An 18502-nucleotide genomic window follows, 5' to 3' on the forward strand; every position below is an offset into this window, starting at 1 on the left:
ATGTAAATCCTCGGTGTCAAACGCAACTAGTTCATGAAAAAAAAACTAATATCAATTTAAACAGAAATGACTTAACGATTATTGGATTTTATTCATATAGGCTATCGATTATTAAAATCTTTAATTTAATCTTTAGATGCATTAGGTAATGAAAGCAAGAGAGAGAGAGAGAGAGAGAGAGAGAGAGAGAGAGAGAGAGCATTGGTAAGCATCGATTATGATATTCATGAATGTATGCAGATACGGGAAGTTTAATACGTTTAGTATAAATCTTGAAAGTACAATTTCTTTCTGATTAATTATCCTTCCTCTTTCATTCTGATATTTTTTTTATTTCCCATTTTGTTTTCTTTACATGTTTAAATTTTTCGGCTGGTCCGGGCAAGGACTAATGAATGAGCCCCCCCCCCCCCCCTCTTCTAAAACGATGTTACGTGCTTAGCTGTATAATCTCCCTCTCGGTCAAAAATAAAATAAATACATGCTATATATACTGCAACATCATAGGATTTACTGGATAATTCTTCGATTTCACCTTCATAATGCATGTTAATGCAAGCGGACTATCTAGGCTTTTTTCCATCTTCGCTAGCCGAAATTATTCGTCCACGAAGGCACAGTTGACTCAAAACCCATTGCTAGCGGAGATTAGATGGATTTTACCCCCTTTACTTACCAAAACCTAGTACGTTTATTTTACAACTTTCATTCAGAAGACGCGCAAGTTATTGAGTTACTGAATAAACGAGAAAACGTCTGCATTTTTATTTCAATCGTTGTCAACTCTATACTTTGTGATATTTCAAGGCTACGTGTACTTAATTCAATTTATTGGATCTCATCACCATTATGCAATGGTATACAAAAATATAAAGACAAAATGCTGTTATATATACACTTAGTAAATAATACATGCGTGTAATAAAGTATTTATCAAGTTAAAAAAACTATTTAAAAAAACCGTGTTATTATTAATGTGAAGTATGGGCATTCTAGGTAGGGGAACACATTTTATTTCATTATTTTCTTAATGAAAGTACGGAGTTTTCTAAAGGTTTGTTTAAAAATAAAGATACTTTTAATTTTTATTTGTTTAGGTGATGAAAATTTTATCCTTTGCTCACATTGCTTCACAGTTAAGTACATAATGAAATTCATATCCAATATAAGCATGTACATGTATATAGCTGACCTTAATCACATACTGTACATGTATTCCTAATTACAATGAAAACTTCACGTAAAAATAAACCATTGCTTATGGTACACATTTCTCTGAACTGCTATTTATCAAATTGAAATTACTGGCATGTGATTGTCGTTGTTCATGACCCTTCTTTTATTTGGTGAAATTGTGTTGCACGTGCCGTGAAACAATGTACCGACGAGTGGTAGGAATAACACAGGTGTTTATATACAGGATGTCGAGAATTTGTGCGTTTCATAAAAAGGTGTGAACGTCTGCAGGGAAGTCTACATACGGATATGTACCGACAACACCAACGTATCATTAAACAACAATTACAAGAATTGAATGATTTATAGCTAATTTCTAAATAAGTAATGGGGTGGGAGTATGCATGCTGGCCACGCGAAAAGGTTTTTTGGGTGAATCACTTCGGAAAATATTTCTTTGTTTTATCACACGGAGGTACACGGTGGCATCGACAGAGGTACAGGTGACATCCATGGAGATGCACGGTGGCATTCACGGAGATCCTCCGTGGACTTCAATGTCTAGCTCGCTCGGAAAAATAGGACTTCAAAGGTGCCGACAATTTTAAAGTCCACCGTGTTTGGGGCAAATTTGTTCCACCGCGTTGCGTGGAACACGCATAAAACTCGTGTCGTGTACTGTATCCTCTTGATTGGTCACACCCACGGTGTAATTTGTATATTGATAAGGTTAACAGAAAATTTCATGGTCAAAATCGTTCTGCAAAGAAGGGTCTAACAGTTACTTCGAAACAAGTCAGAAAACATTCGATGTAATAAAAGTTAATTATATGTGGAGAGTGAACTTAATTTTTGAATCAAGACAGGCTACTTACAAATACATGTACGTTTATCATACTGGGGTATTGGACAGTCCCGATGAAAGTCAGGATCGCGCAAAAGTTATGGTCGTTATCATGATTGTATTTAGATAGATAATCTGCCATTAGATTGAATGTTGTGTCACGTATTTCATATCACTTTTTACGCCCTTCTTTTTATAATGATTCCGACAATGGATTTACCTGATCAAGTTAGTGATCATAGCAAGGTAAACCGATCAACATGGGATGCTTACTCCTCTTCTGTATCTGATCCCATTTGTGGTGTTCTAAGAAGTCTCGATTTTTTTCAATTCTTCATGAAAGGTGAAGATAACGAACAGTGATCAATCTCATAACTCCTACAAGCAATACAAAATAGATAGTTGGGCAAACACGGACCCCTGGACATACCAGAGATGAGATCATGTGCCTAGGAGGACTAAGCATCCCCTGTCGACCGGTCACATCCGCCGTGAGCCCTATATCCTGATCAGGTAAACGGAGTTATCCGTTATATTTCTATGTTTTCCATGCATTCTTCTTTATTCGAATGTAAATATTCTTTAGTACCTGTTCGCTCAATAACGATACGTGTTTTACAGCTTCTTCTATTACATCTTAATCAAAGTACATTTAATCTTAGAATATAATAATTTGCTTTGACCTTGTTCGACACACGGATATGATTTGGACAGTCTTGTATCAGTGATATTGCGTATCTGTGTATTGTCAAAGAATTCAAAAATACATGTCCCATTCACGATACAGATGATCAACAGTATTAAGGGTGGTCGAATAGACCTTTTTAAAGTGAATCCAAACACGGGGAATATCGTTTCAGATTTATATGATTTATGAGATTGATCACTGTTTGTTATCTCCACCTTTCTTCATATGTACTATAATGGAATAAACTGCTCGATCCTTGATCCTCGAAAGGAACTTAACATATATCAGGATTGTCGGTCATTGATTGTTCTGCGAATAGCTACATGTATACACGTGTATTCAAACACGTGTGGAAAAGAATGAATATTCAATAAATGTTTAAAGGTTACCTTTATCACTGCAGGATCTGTTTTGTGATGGATAAATACTCTGTCTTCGACAAAAAGGAGTTTCAGGCAGACAGAATGGCATGGTAATTTATTTTTTCCTATGGAGAGAGAAAACCAAAAATAATGCCATCATTAAATTATAAAATGACATAATCCGAAAGTCACCTAATGTCAAGCTAGAGACTTACCAAAGGCATAAAAGCTACATTTTTTTATGTTTTAGGACCAATGCCGTAAGGATTCAACCCATATCCTGCCGATCACGGACTAGGCATTCTTCCATTTGCACTATTGACAGTTTGAGAGAGTTATTAAAGTTCAATGTTGTATTACATCGTGTATCCTCTCTCGATTAACAGGATTGTTTTGATTGATTGTTTTGATGTTTTTTGCCACATTCAACTATTTCTCAGTTATATAGTGGCGCCCAGTTTTTGTTGGTGGAAGAGAGAACCCAGATACAATGTAACTGGGAAGAGACCACCGACCTTCCGAAAGTAAACTGGGAAACTTTCTCACTTACCGGCGCGAGCGGGATTCGAACCCGCGCCGACAAGAGGTGAGAGGCCGTGTGATTTTGAGCGCGATGCTCTAACCACTTGGCCACGGAGGCCCTCTGAATCAACAGGAAAAGATAGAATATGGTCTCTACAGCCCAGTGGCTAAGTACTTCGTTACTAGCTTGAAAATACGGATGTATATTCAATTGCTGTTATAAAATTTAGAAATTTATTTCAAAATTAAGGATGATCTCTCTCTCATGCATAGTTCCTATCCTTGGACGATTTTGACTCCACTTTTTGGCATTCTGTTTTCCCCTAAAATAGCACTTAGAAGTTCATTGTTATTTCGGATTTCAAAAATTTCGGTTCCGCATCACTGAAGGGACATTATTTGTCGAAATGAGCATCTGGTGCATCAAAATTGGTACCCTATAAGTTTTACAATATGGGGATTAAATGATCTCCATTTTCTCAGTATCGACACAACTGTAGATCATTATAAAGTGAATTCGATCATGTTTATCTTGAATTGGGTTTCCATATTTGATATACGACATATTGTATGTTCATGTGACGGGTTTAAGGTTCATGGAACTTCCAAATATCCTCATTTTACCCCCCCCCCCCTATGTGACAACAATTTTGCTTCAGAAAATGTGAAGCACATATATGTATCCTTCTAAAACTTGAGCACTTAGGACTGTTATCCCACCATAAACTAAATCTTGTATGCCACTGATTGCAAATTAATTATGTTTCTTTCCTGTTGGAGTAATCATTTTCCCATTTTCTAAACTTCATTACAGAAAAAAGGAAGCGATCTTACGAGAAAACTTCTTTATTTCTCTGATATGCCCTCTGATGGTATTGTCACTCTTGTAGATATTCGAGTTGTCAGCAAAAGTAATGTAGAGTTTTGGTTTTTCAGAAATTCGACGAGAACTGGGCTCTTTGGTGAACCACAGGATAACTGTTGCCTGTACATATGAAACAAGATTATATATTTCTTAATATCTTCATAATGCAGTATCAATATATTCATATTCATACTGATGAAAGGTGAAGATAAAGAACAGTGAAATCATTAAATAAAATTATTAAAATAAAATAAAATCATTACATAAAATCATTGTCAATACATCCATGACATGTACTATGGTAAATTTGTGAATATACTGCAGACTTCTTATGAACGCGAGTAATTGGTAAAATTATCCAATCTGATTGGCCGAGAAACGTTTGAAAAGTATGGTTTACTTGTTGGAATAAAAACCACACCCTCCAGTATGATAGTATCGTGCAATGGTAGACTTTTATTGACAACGAATGAGATTATAAAAAATAGGCCACACGCGTCAAATTGATGCAATACACCGTAGATTTTATATAAAAATGTCTTTTGCGGTTAAAATACATGCGACCAGCAGTACTTTGAAATCAATTAATGAAAAGACATAAATGATGATTGGTAGCTTGGCAGGTATATTGGTACCGATAGGTGTCATGTAGTTATCGCAGAAAGTAACACTTTAAACTTGTTATAGAGTGTACTTGCTTACGACAAACATAAATAGTGCATTAAGATGAGTGTAACATTGACAATTTGCACCCTGAGGACACTGCGCATCGGTTGGCAAGTTTTTTTTTTCGGGGTGAAAATTGTCAATGTTACCTTCAACTACCATATCCTGTTTATATATAGCTCATCAGCATGATGTGTATTTCTGGAATAAAAAATATCGTTTTCATTACTCATTACAAATTTTATATATACGAGCGGAAATAAAAGAAACTGTGAAGTTTAGAGATTTAATTTTTAGATTAATATACAAAATGGTATGTTGCATTATGTATATCATTATCTAATATAACACATTGTCTTTCAATTCAAACATCAAACTACGGATTATGTCCATTATGGTTGATACGAACAGCCACTAAAAAGAAGGGGTGCAAAAAAGTTTCACAGATTTAATAGCATGTGTGGTCGTCATTTGCACCAATGGATTCTTCACACTTACAATATATTGAACTAATCAGATTAAGCAGAATTGTATGGGGATTGGTCCGCCATACGCACAATAAAGAACGACGCAAATCATCCAACGTAGCGGGAGAATTGGCTCTCGACATAGACGTCGTTCCATTGCATCCCATACATGATTTATAGGCGATAAATCCGGTGACATCACAGTCCAGAGTAGCACATTCAGGCTTTTGCTGCTGTTATTACGTTGGTTGTTGTGAATGTATGGAATGACCTGCTGACGTAGCATACGCCAGTTCAATTGTTATCTACTGTCACCAACAGGGTCCTTCCATGTGTTGTAATTCCATCCCAGACATAACCGAATAGACGGCGCTGAATAACACAGGTGTCATTGTAACGTTCTCCGGTACGACGGTAACCCCGAATCAAAATATTATTCCGAAAACCAATGTTTCTGATCGTTTACTCACCACGTGTCGCTTAGAGTCGAAACTCCAGAAAAGCGTGTTGTGGCAATTAAGGCGAATCGAACACGATATTTACCAAATAGGCACTCAAACACGCGTTTAGTATATCAGACTACATGTAAGCATTGAAGAATAAAGAGAGATAAAAGAATACTTTTTAGATTTTTTTTAACTTTTAAATATACACAGTTTTTCCCGCTAGTATATTTAATTCCTTTGGGACATTTTATTTCCAAATAGACGATGAACGGCGAGTGTTGCCAAGAGATAACCCAGCAGATAAGTAATATTGTTTTCAATATGGCAGCTCCCAGCGATTGAAATTATTCGTTAATCTATATGAAATATCTCCCTACTGAAGAAAGGTATATCTTACTGATTTTTAGAATTCATTATATACATCGAAATGACAAATCAAAATCCTTTGTCACATTTTCATGTTAATTTCCTTTACATGAAACTCCCACAACCGCTTCCTAACTGTTAAAGTTTCACATCGGTAATTGTCCAATCAAAATGAACTTAGTCGATTGTAGTTTCAAACATTTAAACGAATTTGTTTTTCATTTTCGTCTTCTTTTCCCTTAATTTTTTGTATCCCTGATTTGGAAATTTTGTGTAATTTATAGAAATAACCAAGTGCATGCAACGGAACTATTTGATGTTGGTAGCTGAGGCTACTTCCTGGGGTGCACTCCGGCTGTTTATACACATATGAAAAACACGTTTATTTGAGAGTAGTTAAGTTTGCGGGTAATTTTGTTTTAAAAAATGTCGTGCAGGGGTGTTCTTTCCCCGGTGTCTGCAGACGAAACATTTAACATAGAACATTTCCGACTGCGTTATTTAGCATCAATTCTGCAAACTGATTTTTAATGATTTTCATTTCACAATTAATTTCCCGTTTTCTCAGTCCTTTCCCTTCTCATCAGTTCAAAATCAGCGCTGGGTATCAAAACACGAGGTTTGAGAAACAAAGCGGTGTTTTATAGGTCATTCAAAAACAGGACGCAATACACAATGCGAAATTTCAATTGCATCTAAATACGTATGAACAACATATCTTTGCCTTATACAGCTAGAAAATCGTAAATATTTGTATAAACACCCACCTACACATCATACACCGGCGGTTTTAACACTTCACACAACCAAAAGAGGTATCAAAATTTCACACCGATTTTACAATGCTCATATTGCACAATAACCCCCTCCTCCTACCTTGCACTACCGTAAGATGAACTTTCCTTGACATTCATTAGCACCAAACATAACTCTATGACTTCTCGGTTCAAAGTCCCTATTGTAAATTAACCCAATTCAGCGATTTCGTATTTCTGCATCGAGTTTACAAATTTTATTTTATTTTATGTTCAATTGTATGTCCTAAAGAGGAATTCAGATAATTCGTGGTGAATGCTCGTTAAGGTAATTCATTTTAACATCAAAATATCTCCCTAACACAGAATATTTCAAATTATTCGTTTTAAATGCCTAGCGCGCAAAATAATATTTCTGGCACGATTTACGACAGTCCCTTCTGTAGCAAGACTCTGATGGTGTAGGCTATAATTCTGTTACTGACTTTTGAAGTGTTGACAAAAATGTTGTGTTCTGTCTGCATATTATGTTTGTCACTAGGTATTCTGATCGCTTAGAGCATTTTGAACACTCGCAATTCAACGTCACTATACTTAGCAGCATTGCTCTTTCGCCCACATCTTCTTTAGGAACAAAACTTGGGACATGTTTTAGCTTGAGTTTTTTGTAATGAACAGTCAGATGGATGGTTTCTGTATGACTTGTGTAGACGTTTTAAAACGTCATATCATCCAGCCATACTTTAGTCTTATTTATGTGTTTTAACTAGTATTTAGTCTCCTTAATGTGTTACCCCTGCGTTGAAAAAAGGATAGATACAAACAACCCCTGACAGATTAGGGGGCCAATCAGAACCACTAATCATCCGTGAGTATCAACTTGGTTTAATCTGTTAAGCGTAATTAATGGGTTCTGCTAGGATACCAAATTGACCAGATGCAGATTCCATTAAAGTACCGAAAATTGAATATATTCATATAATAAAAAATGCCACACATATGAGATTAAGAATAATTAACAATTTCATTTTTTATAAATCAATTCAAAATTAATAAGTGATTGAAATAGCAAATTTCATCATTCTTTTTCTAATGAAACCATTTCGCGGAAATATCTTCACTTTTTATAAAGTTATTTCAATCTAAAAAGTACCACACGTGCCTCCTATTTCATTGGTGAAACAGGCAAAAATCACGATAGTCCGAAGGCGAAGTAAATCACCAGTTACGTCAGTTATCGTGCTCCGATCGCTGTGTGCAGGGGGTATACTATTGATGAATGGAATAGGCACCTGCTGTGTAAATTTGACATTTGTTGATGGAGATTTAATTGTCTTCAAGGTATCACACCGGTAATTGTCCAACCCAAATGAACTTAGACAATTGTAATTCCAAATATTTAAAAGAATATGAGGGTAGACTTGTTTGCTGGTAATTTTGTTTTTGAAAATGCCGCGTAGAGTGTTGTTTTTCAGGTGTCGACAGACGAGACAGGTAACATAGAACATGTCCGACTGCGTTATTTGGCATCAATTCTGCAAACTGATTTATAATGATTTTTTCCCTCTATAATATGTAGTGAAAATAATTACGGTGTGGTATCTTGAATGGACACACTGACCGACTATGAGTGCCGAAAACTTAGCTTGTTGTCTCTGTCGCTGTTCGAAATCGGATACGGATGTCTGAGAGAAGAATTCATCTGTTGAGGTATATGACAAAAAAGCCTTAATAGTGCTCAATGTACCAGAAGTAACGAATACCCCGTAAAGGTTCTTTCTATAGAATAAGCTATTTCGCAATTCACTGCTACTAAGTTTTAATTGTGATGCTGAAATAATGTTATGCCACTTTTTGGAAAACTAAATTTACTGGGGTTTATATACATTATCCAAGTAAAGGCTATATTGATCAAGTAGGCATATAGATAATATTTTGCCACGAGGTTGGTGCTACATCGCTATATTCTGTGGATACCTCATCGCCAGACATTTATTGAGGTTATAGATACCCAATTTCATCTTTGTATCTATGTATCCAATTGAATAGCTAATATTCATCTCCTCATTTCCATCTTTCTATTTCTGTGTCCATTATATAGTTCGCACGCACCTCCAAAGTTCTATATTTGTATTTCTATGTCTATGAAAGGTGAAGATAACGAACAGTGATTGCATAGCTGGTACTCACCTCCGCATTTCCATCTTTAACTTTTACATATCCGCGGGAGTCTAATAATATAAAATGTGGATCTTGTTATTAAACATAATTGCAATTAGAAATCACCTGACATGAATGTATCTATTTATAATCAATATTCAAAAGTGATGCATGTTTTTCCCCAATTATTTCCCATCATAGAAGTTAGTTAACGCAAATTCAAGTCGTAATTGGTATCATGTTACTATAAACAAATAAATTCATAACAATATGGAGGAGAAAAAGCAACGGAACATTAATTCATGAAGATAATACGTGTGCATGTATAAAGCCTGAGTACATGCACAGTATTATACAACTATATAAATTGTAATAACAGTGGTTAAGTGGTAAATAACTATATTTTGTCATCGGTCAAATGGAAAATTAGTTGGATTTTATGATAAAAATTGAATTAAATTCTTAACTAAGATTCCTACGAGGAATACAGATTAAAGAGTTGGACAAACACGGACCTCTGGATATAGCAGAGATGGAATCGGTGCATAAGTGGAGTACCTACCCCCTGTCCACATGTCATACCCGCCGTGAGCCATATGTCCTGGTCAGGTAAACGGAGTAGTCCGCAGTCAAAATCAGTGTGCAAAGAACGGTCTAACAATCGGTATGAAACACATCAAACATCATGTGACCCAACGATAGGTTGTGTTGACAACAAATATTATATTGCTAAATAAATATGGAAAGTTAACCATGGAAAACCGAAGTCATCCTGTTTGTCGTAAATGTGAGTTGATAGTTCGCCGTTAAGATCTATGTTTAATAAATATCCAAGTATAATGTAGATGTGAAAGACACTCTGTTGTCTTTTTTCGAGTTTACTGGGATTATATCGAATCGATATGTGAACAAAGATGAGTATTGCTAATAGGTAGAACCATCATCAAGATATCTACATCTTGAGTTAAAGGCCACAAAAACAGATTCTTTCTTTCTTATGTAGAAGGTGTTGAGTAAATTTTGCCTCTTTAGAATATAAAAACAAGTCTGCTAATAATGAAGCACAATTCCTTCCCATGGAAGTTTCACCTTACTGTTCGAAGACCTGATCACCAAACACTACCGGTATGTAGATATTGTCAATGGGGAAATGCAGTATCTCTTTAATATCAACTTCAGAATATGTGTGCGTACAATCAAAATGGTGTTTAAGACAATCACTTCTCGATTGATTTCTCATAAGATATGTAATAGCATTGTCTTTATTTGTAAGACTAATTATTTCAACTGTATTTTAAACGAACTTGACATTAATTCCAGTTTTGGTAATCGTACTTATACTCCAAATGCCCTTTCAAAAGATGAAATTCTTCAATACTATGCTTCAGTGTTAGATACATTTGATATCGGATATATATGAGTTACCGTATCTATACTGGATTCCAAAACTTCATAAAACCCTTAAAAAGATACATTGTTGTATCCAGTAAGTGTTCTATCAAGCCTCTATCCTTGTTCCTCACAAAAATATAAACATATGTGATGGAGAAACTACAGTACACGACACGAGTTTTATACACCCCACCGTGGAAAGACCACAGTGGAAAATCCACGGAGATACACCGTGTTCTCCGTGTTCCACGGTGTGTGTTATTTGCGAATACACACACCTGCTAAGAGCTTTGTTCTGGCCACGGGCGCTTTGCGGGAGATGTGAAAATGTGCCGCAGGCCAAATAATCAAGATAAGGGTGGAATTTTAAGAAAAGAAAAAATGTCAATATCCCCCCCTGATACTTATATTGTTTTTCAGCATATTGAGCCGATTCCAACGATACGAAACACTATATATTGTTTTTAAGAAAACCTGGTTTTGAGTTTTTTTCTTTTAGTCTTCTTTCTTCATTAAAATATTCTTAAATTCTATGTTTAAATAATGCGTACTTGCAGATAATTCCTGTTTTGAATGCGAATTAGTATATTCAGTAAATGAAAAACATACATGTACAACATGTGATAGGAAAATTTAATAATTACCGATGTGTTCTCTCTCTCTCTCTCTCTCTCTCTCTCTCTCTCTCTCTGTGACAAATGCGCTGTTTAACATAATTACCTCCATCATATTGTGTTGATATGCATCTTGACAAATATAACTTGATCCAATATAGAAATTAGAGCATTGTCGATGATTAACAAATTGGAATTAATTTATTACGTAATTAATAGAAGCAAAAATACAAACCATCGAATGATTTATTTTTAAAATCCCGAGTTAATTACATTTGACCGAGACTTATGTTCGATGTACTTTGATAGAGGTTTTCATGTAAAAAAAATGTTCATCGGGAGTGTCTGGATAATGCAATGATTTTTGTATAATAAGTATATACCATGCAAATTCCTAGGGTCTTTCTCACAGTATAACTAAATTACGGTTAGCTAGTTTGGGTTTGACTTCTCATGAAAAGTGTGAAATATATTGGATCGGCGAGATATCAGATCTAGTCTAAGATCACGGGTATCTTACGCCGACCCAATATATTTCACACTTTCCGCAAGAAGCTAAGCACTTCTGTTGATTTCAAATACACGGATTAGCTGACCTCTATTGTTCTACTTAGGCGAAAACCCCTTCGAATTTGCATGGAATGTACAAGTTATACACAGGTCATTGTTATAGTCATACATCATAGTACCGCTAATCCGACAAACATTTTTTTTATATTTTGAATAAGTTATTGAATGACGAAGTATGACCAAACTGCAGATTGAACTTTATAGAGCCCCGTGCGCGTGCTAACATTACTTATATTTTTCAATGTATCAAAAGGGGTATGTTGCCGGTTAAGTTGTATAAATTTCTTGACAAGCAATAAAATAACAACAAAAATGGTGCTTAAATTTTCCGATTACGAAAACCTTTCAAGTTTTCAAAGTACACCCTCTCCGATTCTACGTGCTTGTAATCAATATTTAAGGATGTAAATCCTCGGTGTCAAATGCAACTAGTTCATGAAAAAAAACTAATATAAATATAAACAGAAATGACTTAACGATTATTTGCTTTTATTCATATACGCTATCGATTATTAAAATCTTTAATTTAATCTTTAGATGCATTAGATAATGAAAGCGAGAGAGAGAGAGAGAGAGAGAGCATTGGCAATCATTGATTATAATATTCATGAATGTATGCAGATACGGGAAGTTTAATACGTTCAGTATAAATCTTGAAAGTACAATTTCTTTCTGATTAATTATCCATCCCCTTTCATTCTGATATTTTTTTTAATTTCCCATATTGTTTTCTTTACATGTTAAATTTTTCGGCTGGTCCGGGTTAGGACTAATGAATGAGCGCCCCCCCCCCCCCTTCTAAAACGATGTTACGTGCTTAGCTGTCTATCTCCCTCTCAGTCAAAAATAAAATAAATACATGCTATATATACTGCAACATCATTGGATTTACTGGATAATTCTTCGATTGCACCTTCATAATACATGTTAATGCAAGCGGACTATCTAGGCTTCTTTTTTTCATCTTCTTTAGCCGAGATTATTCGTGCACGAAGGCACAGCTGACTCAAAACCCATTGCTAGCGGAGATTAGATGAATTTTACCCCCGTATTATGTTATAACTGACCAAAACCTAGTACGTTTGTTTTACAACTTTCATTCAGATTGAGTTACTGAATAAACGAGAAAACGTCTGCATTTTTATTTCAATCGTTGTCAACTCTTTACTTTGTGATATTTCAAGACTACATGTACTCAATTCAATTTATTGGATCTCATCACCATTATGCAATGGTATACAAAAATATAAAGACAAAAAGCTGTTATATATACATTTAGTAAATAATACATGCGTGTAATAAAGTATTTATCAAGTTAGAAAAAAAAACCTTAAATAACCGTGTTATTATTAATGTGAAGTATGGACATTCTAATGAAATTTTCTTAATGAAAGTACGGAGTTTTCTAAAGGTTTGTTTAAAAGTAAAGATAGTTTTAATATTTATTTGTTTAAGTGATAAAAATTTGATTCTTTGCTCACATTGCTTCACAGTTGAGTACATAATGAAATTCATATCCAATGTAAACATGTACATGTATATAGCTGACCTTAATCACATATTCCTAATTACAATGAAAACTTTACGTAAAAATAAACTATTGCTTATGGTACACATTTCTTTGAACTGCTGTTTATCAAATTGAAATTACTGGGATGTGATTGTCGTTGTTCATGACCCTTCTTTTATTTGGTGAAATTGTGCTGCACGTGCCGTGAAACAATGTACCGACGAGTGGTGGGAATAACACAGGTGTTTATATACAGGATGTCGAGAATTTGGGCGTTTCATAAAAAGGTGTGAACGTCTGCAGGGAAGTCTACATACGGATATGAACCGAAAACACCAACGTATCATTAAACAACAATTACAAGAATTGAATGATTTATAGCTACTTTCTAAATAAGTAATGGGGTGAGGGCATGTATGCTGGCCAAGCGAAAAGGTTTTTTGGGTGAATCATTTCGGAAATTATTTCTTTGTTTTATCACACGGAGGTACACGGTGGCATCGACGGAGGTACAGGTGACATCCACGGAGATCCTCCGTGGACTTCAATGTCTAGCTCGCGCGGAAAAATAGGACTTCAAAAGTGCCGACAATTTTAAAGGTCCACCGTGTTTGGGGCAAATTTGTTCCACCGCGTTGCGTGGAACACGCATAAAACTCGTGTCGTGTACTGTACTTCGTTCATGAAAGATGAAGACAACGAACAGTGATCAGTCTCACAACTCCCATAAGCAATACAAAATAGAGAGTTGGGAAAACACGGACTACTGGACACACCAGAGGTGGGATTAGGTGCCTACACTACAGAGTCGTCTACGTCTGCTTTATACTTAGATATTTCATTGAAAATAAATTCAAGTTTCATTCGTTATCTCCAGGAAAATTGTTGACCCCTGTTTAGCCCTTACAAAGTTACAAAGGGTCACGAAACAAGAGAAATTGTTTTAACATCACCTTGCTGTTCTGGCGAAAGTCAAATTCATAAGGTTATACATCATGGTATGAAAGACCTTTTTATAAAAAGTATTTTCAAAATTGAAAACTCTACCTTACATGGTTCAAAATGCATTGATTACATTTATGTTACATATTTCTTGAAAGTAGGTCAAAGTGACTAAGTGAAACAGCATGGAATCTCAATCAAGGACTTGCTATCTTTTTTTTTGCAAAATATAAAAGTCCTTCCTTCAATATAGTTTAGGAAATATTTACGAGGTTTTGTTTTCTTAAAAATATGTTCAAAATAAAAATATCGTATGAAAGATCTTGTCACAAAAAATCTATAAACAAATTATGAAATCCCTACTTTAAATTATTCATGATATATCCAATAAGTTAGGTTTCTTAAAAATAGCTCAAACGCCAGGGTTAGGGTCAAAAGGTTAGCAATTTTGGTACAGAAAGTGGTTGTCACAAGGAAAGTATTATTATATGAAATATGAAAGCTCTATCACTCGTTCTTCAACATTTATGAGTAAGGTTAAAATTTCGAAATTGAATTGAAATGAAGATCCCATAAACCCAAGGATTATTTGTACCAAGTTTGATTGAATTTGCCTCAGTGGTGCTGGAAAAGAAAATGGTATGGGAGAAGTTTACAGTCAGAAAGACGGATGGACATACCGATGACAGACAAATGGTGATCAGAAAATTTCAGGTAACGTAAAAAGCGAGTAATTTGATCATTTTAAGTGTTGCTTCTCGCTTAAACTACGCAATGATAAAATCTTCGTGTATCTTTAGGAATTACAGTTTTCTACAATTAGCATTGATAAAAACCCCACAGATTGCCCAATTATTTATTTTGTATTGCTTATAGGAGTTATGAGATTGATCACTGTCCGTTACCTTCACATTTCATACCAACATATTGATGTGTAAGAGACTTACCATTTCCAAGGTCTGGCAGATGTTCTGGATAATAACTGATATCAGAGTCTTCATTTGATGTACATATCAGATCAATAATTTCTTCTCTTGCTTCGTTCTCACTCCACATAACATTGACAGCGTTTCGTTGGACATCTATGTTATAGTTGCAAAACCTCTTTACTTTTCCTTTGCTATGTACATCTAGAAGTTTTGAAAATAAATTTATTAACAATTGCATTGACAATACGCAAATGTATATTGATGTTGACTATATGTTGATTGATTGATTGTATCTTGCTTAACGTCTCTCTCGAGAATTTTTCACTCATATGGAGACGTCAACAAGACCTATGAAGGGCTTAAAATTTAGGTCTATGCTCGGCGCTTACGGCCATTGAGCAGTGAGGGTTCTTTAGCGTGTCACACCTACTGTGACACGGGTCATCCGTTTTTGAGGTCATCTCCGAGGACCCGTGACATTCACACCTGATGCCGAGCGTTTGGCGATGGAACTGTCACTACCTGTTTTAACGACTTAGTTCTGTCGTGGCCGGGATTCGAACCCTGGCCTTCCGCATGCGGGGCACGCGCTCTAACCTCTTGGCCACCGCAGCGGTTTGACTATATATAAATGACGCTTCACCTTATATCCAGTTTTGTGTTAAATATATGTAAAATAATTACAGTCATAACTTTATCATTTCAATCTTATGCTGATTTCTACATTTCCAAATCTTTGGGAATGTCAATGTTAAACTTGTGACGTCACATGACGCATGCAGTCAGTAATGAAATTCGTAATGACAAAAGTTCTGAATTTACACTTCTGTCCGAATTGTTGATTAGATTTGTAGTAATAAAATATTCTATTGTCGATTACTTCCTAAGAATATCAATTAACAGCTGGATTCTCCGGTCCGATAGAACAAGTTGAAAAGTGTGGATTTATTTAAAACAATTATTCTCTATATGAAAAGACATACCGTCGAGTGCAGTAACTTCTGTTCCCACAAATATCCCTGACAGTGTCTTTCTGCTTTCGATGACTTCTTTTCTAGTTGTTTGTAGCGTCTCGCTGAAATGGAATTCATGATAGCAAAAAGGTGAAGATAACGAACAACGATCAATCTCATAACTCAGATAAATAAATAATAGAAGAATAAACACGGATTTTAAAGGAGTACTGAAATTCTGAATTACGCAATAATCTTCACACGAGATTTTAACTCAATGCATACAATGCATATTGTCCAGATTAATTTATTCCTTTTTTATATATTCTAAATCCATTGTTATCTAATGCAACTTGAAATATATGTTCTCTGACTTTCAGTAACCTTGAAATTTAGTACCTTGCACCTTCCTGCACAATTCGTTGGTAAATATGATTGACATCATCCTCATCATTCATATAGCACTCTGTGCAAAGGTCAAAATCAGAGCATTGAGTACACTTCCAACGAAGTCCCGTGATGAGTGTTTGGTCATTGCAAGTATCGCAATAAGCTCCATGGACAGTCCCTGGAAATTAAAACCGAAGGAAAAGAAACGTTTTAAAGCCATGTAGGTAAAGACATGTATGTACATGTATAATGTAAAAGAAATGTGTCATTGTGGATGTAAAACTGATACGGTACCAATTTTGATGCACCAGATGCGCATTCCGACAAATAATGCCTCCTCAGTGATGTCAACCGAAATGTTTGAAATCCGAAATAACAATGAAGTTTTAGAGCTATTTTAGGGAAAAACAGTGTGCTAAAAAAGTCGAGTAAAATTCGTTTAAGGATAAGAGCTATGCGTGAGGGAGATAATCCTGAATTTTTAAATGAATTTCTAAATTTTATAACAGCAATTAAATATACATCCGTATTTTCAAGCTAGTAACTAAGTACTTAGCTACTAGGCTGGAGATACCTTTGGGGACTAACAGTCCACCAGCAGAGGCCTCGACCCAGGAGCATAATGTAAAAGTTATATGGTATCAATTTTGATGCACCAGATGCGCATTTCGACAAATAACGTCTCTTCAATGATGCTCAACCGAAATGTTTCAAATCCGAAATAACAATGAAGTTTTAGAGATACATGTATTTTAGGGAAAAACAGTGTGCCAAAAAAGTGGAGCCAAATTCGTCTAAGGATAAGAGCTATGCGTGAGGGAGATAGTCCTGAATTTTTAAATGAATTTCTAAATTTTATAACAGCAATTAAATACATGTATACATCCGTATTTTCAAGCTAGTAACAAAGTACTTACCTTCTGGGCTGTAGAGACCCTCGGGGACTAACAGTCCACCAGGAGAGGCCTCGACCCAGGGTCATAATGTGAAATTTATCTTAGGAAAATAATTTCAAAGCGTTGTGATATTTATTCTTTAATTGATTTTATGGTCGTTATAACGATCTAGTTTGCCAATACAACCTAGCATTGGGCAAAAAAACTGTCTGACATGTTTCATACCCATTGTTAAATCGTTCTTAGGGCTCACGACGCCTCGGGTGTGACCGGTCGACAGGGAATGTTTTTTTTCCTCCTAGGCACCTGATCCCATCTCTGGTATCGAGGTGTCCATGTTTGCCCAACTCTTTATTTTGTATTGCTTTTAGAATGTACGAGATTGCTCACTGTTCATTATCTTCACCATTCATAAAGCATATTTCTAAATACAACATTGAACTCTTTCACTGGACTTGTGCTTTAAACATATGTGAATCTTCATTATATACTCGTAAATATATAGCATGCCGAAAATGTAAGTGGTGTGCCTGATTGTGAAATAAAAATTAAGGGAGAGGTTAAACGACTGAATGGTAACATTGTGATCTATAAAAAAAATAGTAAGCACACTGTGACCAAAAAAAAGTTTTGGCGATATTTCAAGTCGAGATACTAATTAAAATAAGTATTTTGTTCACTCCTGCGGAGATGTAACCAGTTGTATATGAGGGGCTCAGATGTTGACGAATGGATGGCAATTTAGGTTGTAGCAGTAAGTGATCTTTATCACACCAACCGAAACACTGGTACTCTGGGATCGAGAAGCGATTCCACTGTCATTGGTGCTATAAATTGTGATGTTATTTTGACTTGGGGAGAGTGACTGCTTGTATGTCGACACATTTTGAAAATGTAAAGCAAATATTTTGAGACAGTCATCGCGGAATAACAAATTAAAAATGTTGACAAAATTTTATATAGATGACAGGAATGCACTACCATACCAC

At 35.4% G+C, this 18502-nt stretch overlaps 1 protein-coding gene across 2 annotated transcripts in view; it reads right to left on the bottom strand.

Annotated features, from left to right (window-relative positions):
- The window catches only part of LOC125648693 (uncharacterized), a 66179-nt gene that overhangs the window by 46964 nt on the left and 713 nt on the right, over positions 1–18502 (bottom strand). For both annotated transcript variants that reach the window (XM_048883933.2, XM_048883936.2), the window contains exons 4-9: positions 16627–16795; positions 16258–16349; positions 15293–15475; positions 9348–9388; positions 4427–4577; positions 3098–3195 (exon numbers count right to left, since the gene is read on the bottom strand). In XM_048883933.2, coding sequence (XP_048739890.2) covers positions 3098–3195; positions 4427–4577; positions 9348–9388; positions 15293–15475; positions 16258–16349; positions 16627–16795 — 734 coding nt within the window. The remainder of the gene's footprint in view (positions 1–3097; positions 3196–4426; positions 4578–9347; positions 9389–15292; positions 15476–16257; positions 16350–16626; positions 16796–18502) is intronic.

Source organism: Ostrea edulis, chromosome 7 (assembly GCF_947568905.1).
Source record: "Ostrea edulis chromosome 7, xbOstEdul1.1, whole genome shotgun sequence".
In the NCBI taxonomy this organism is placed as follows: Eukaryota; Metazoa; Mollusca; class Bivalvia; order Ostreida; family Ostreidae; genus Ostrea; species Ostrea edulis.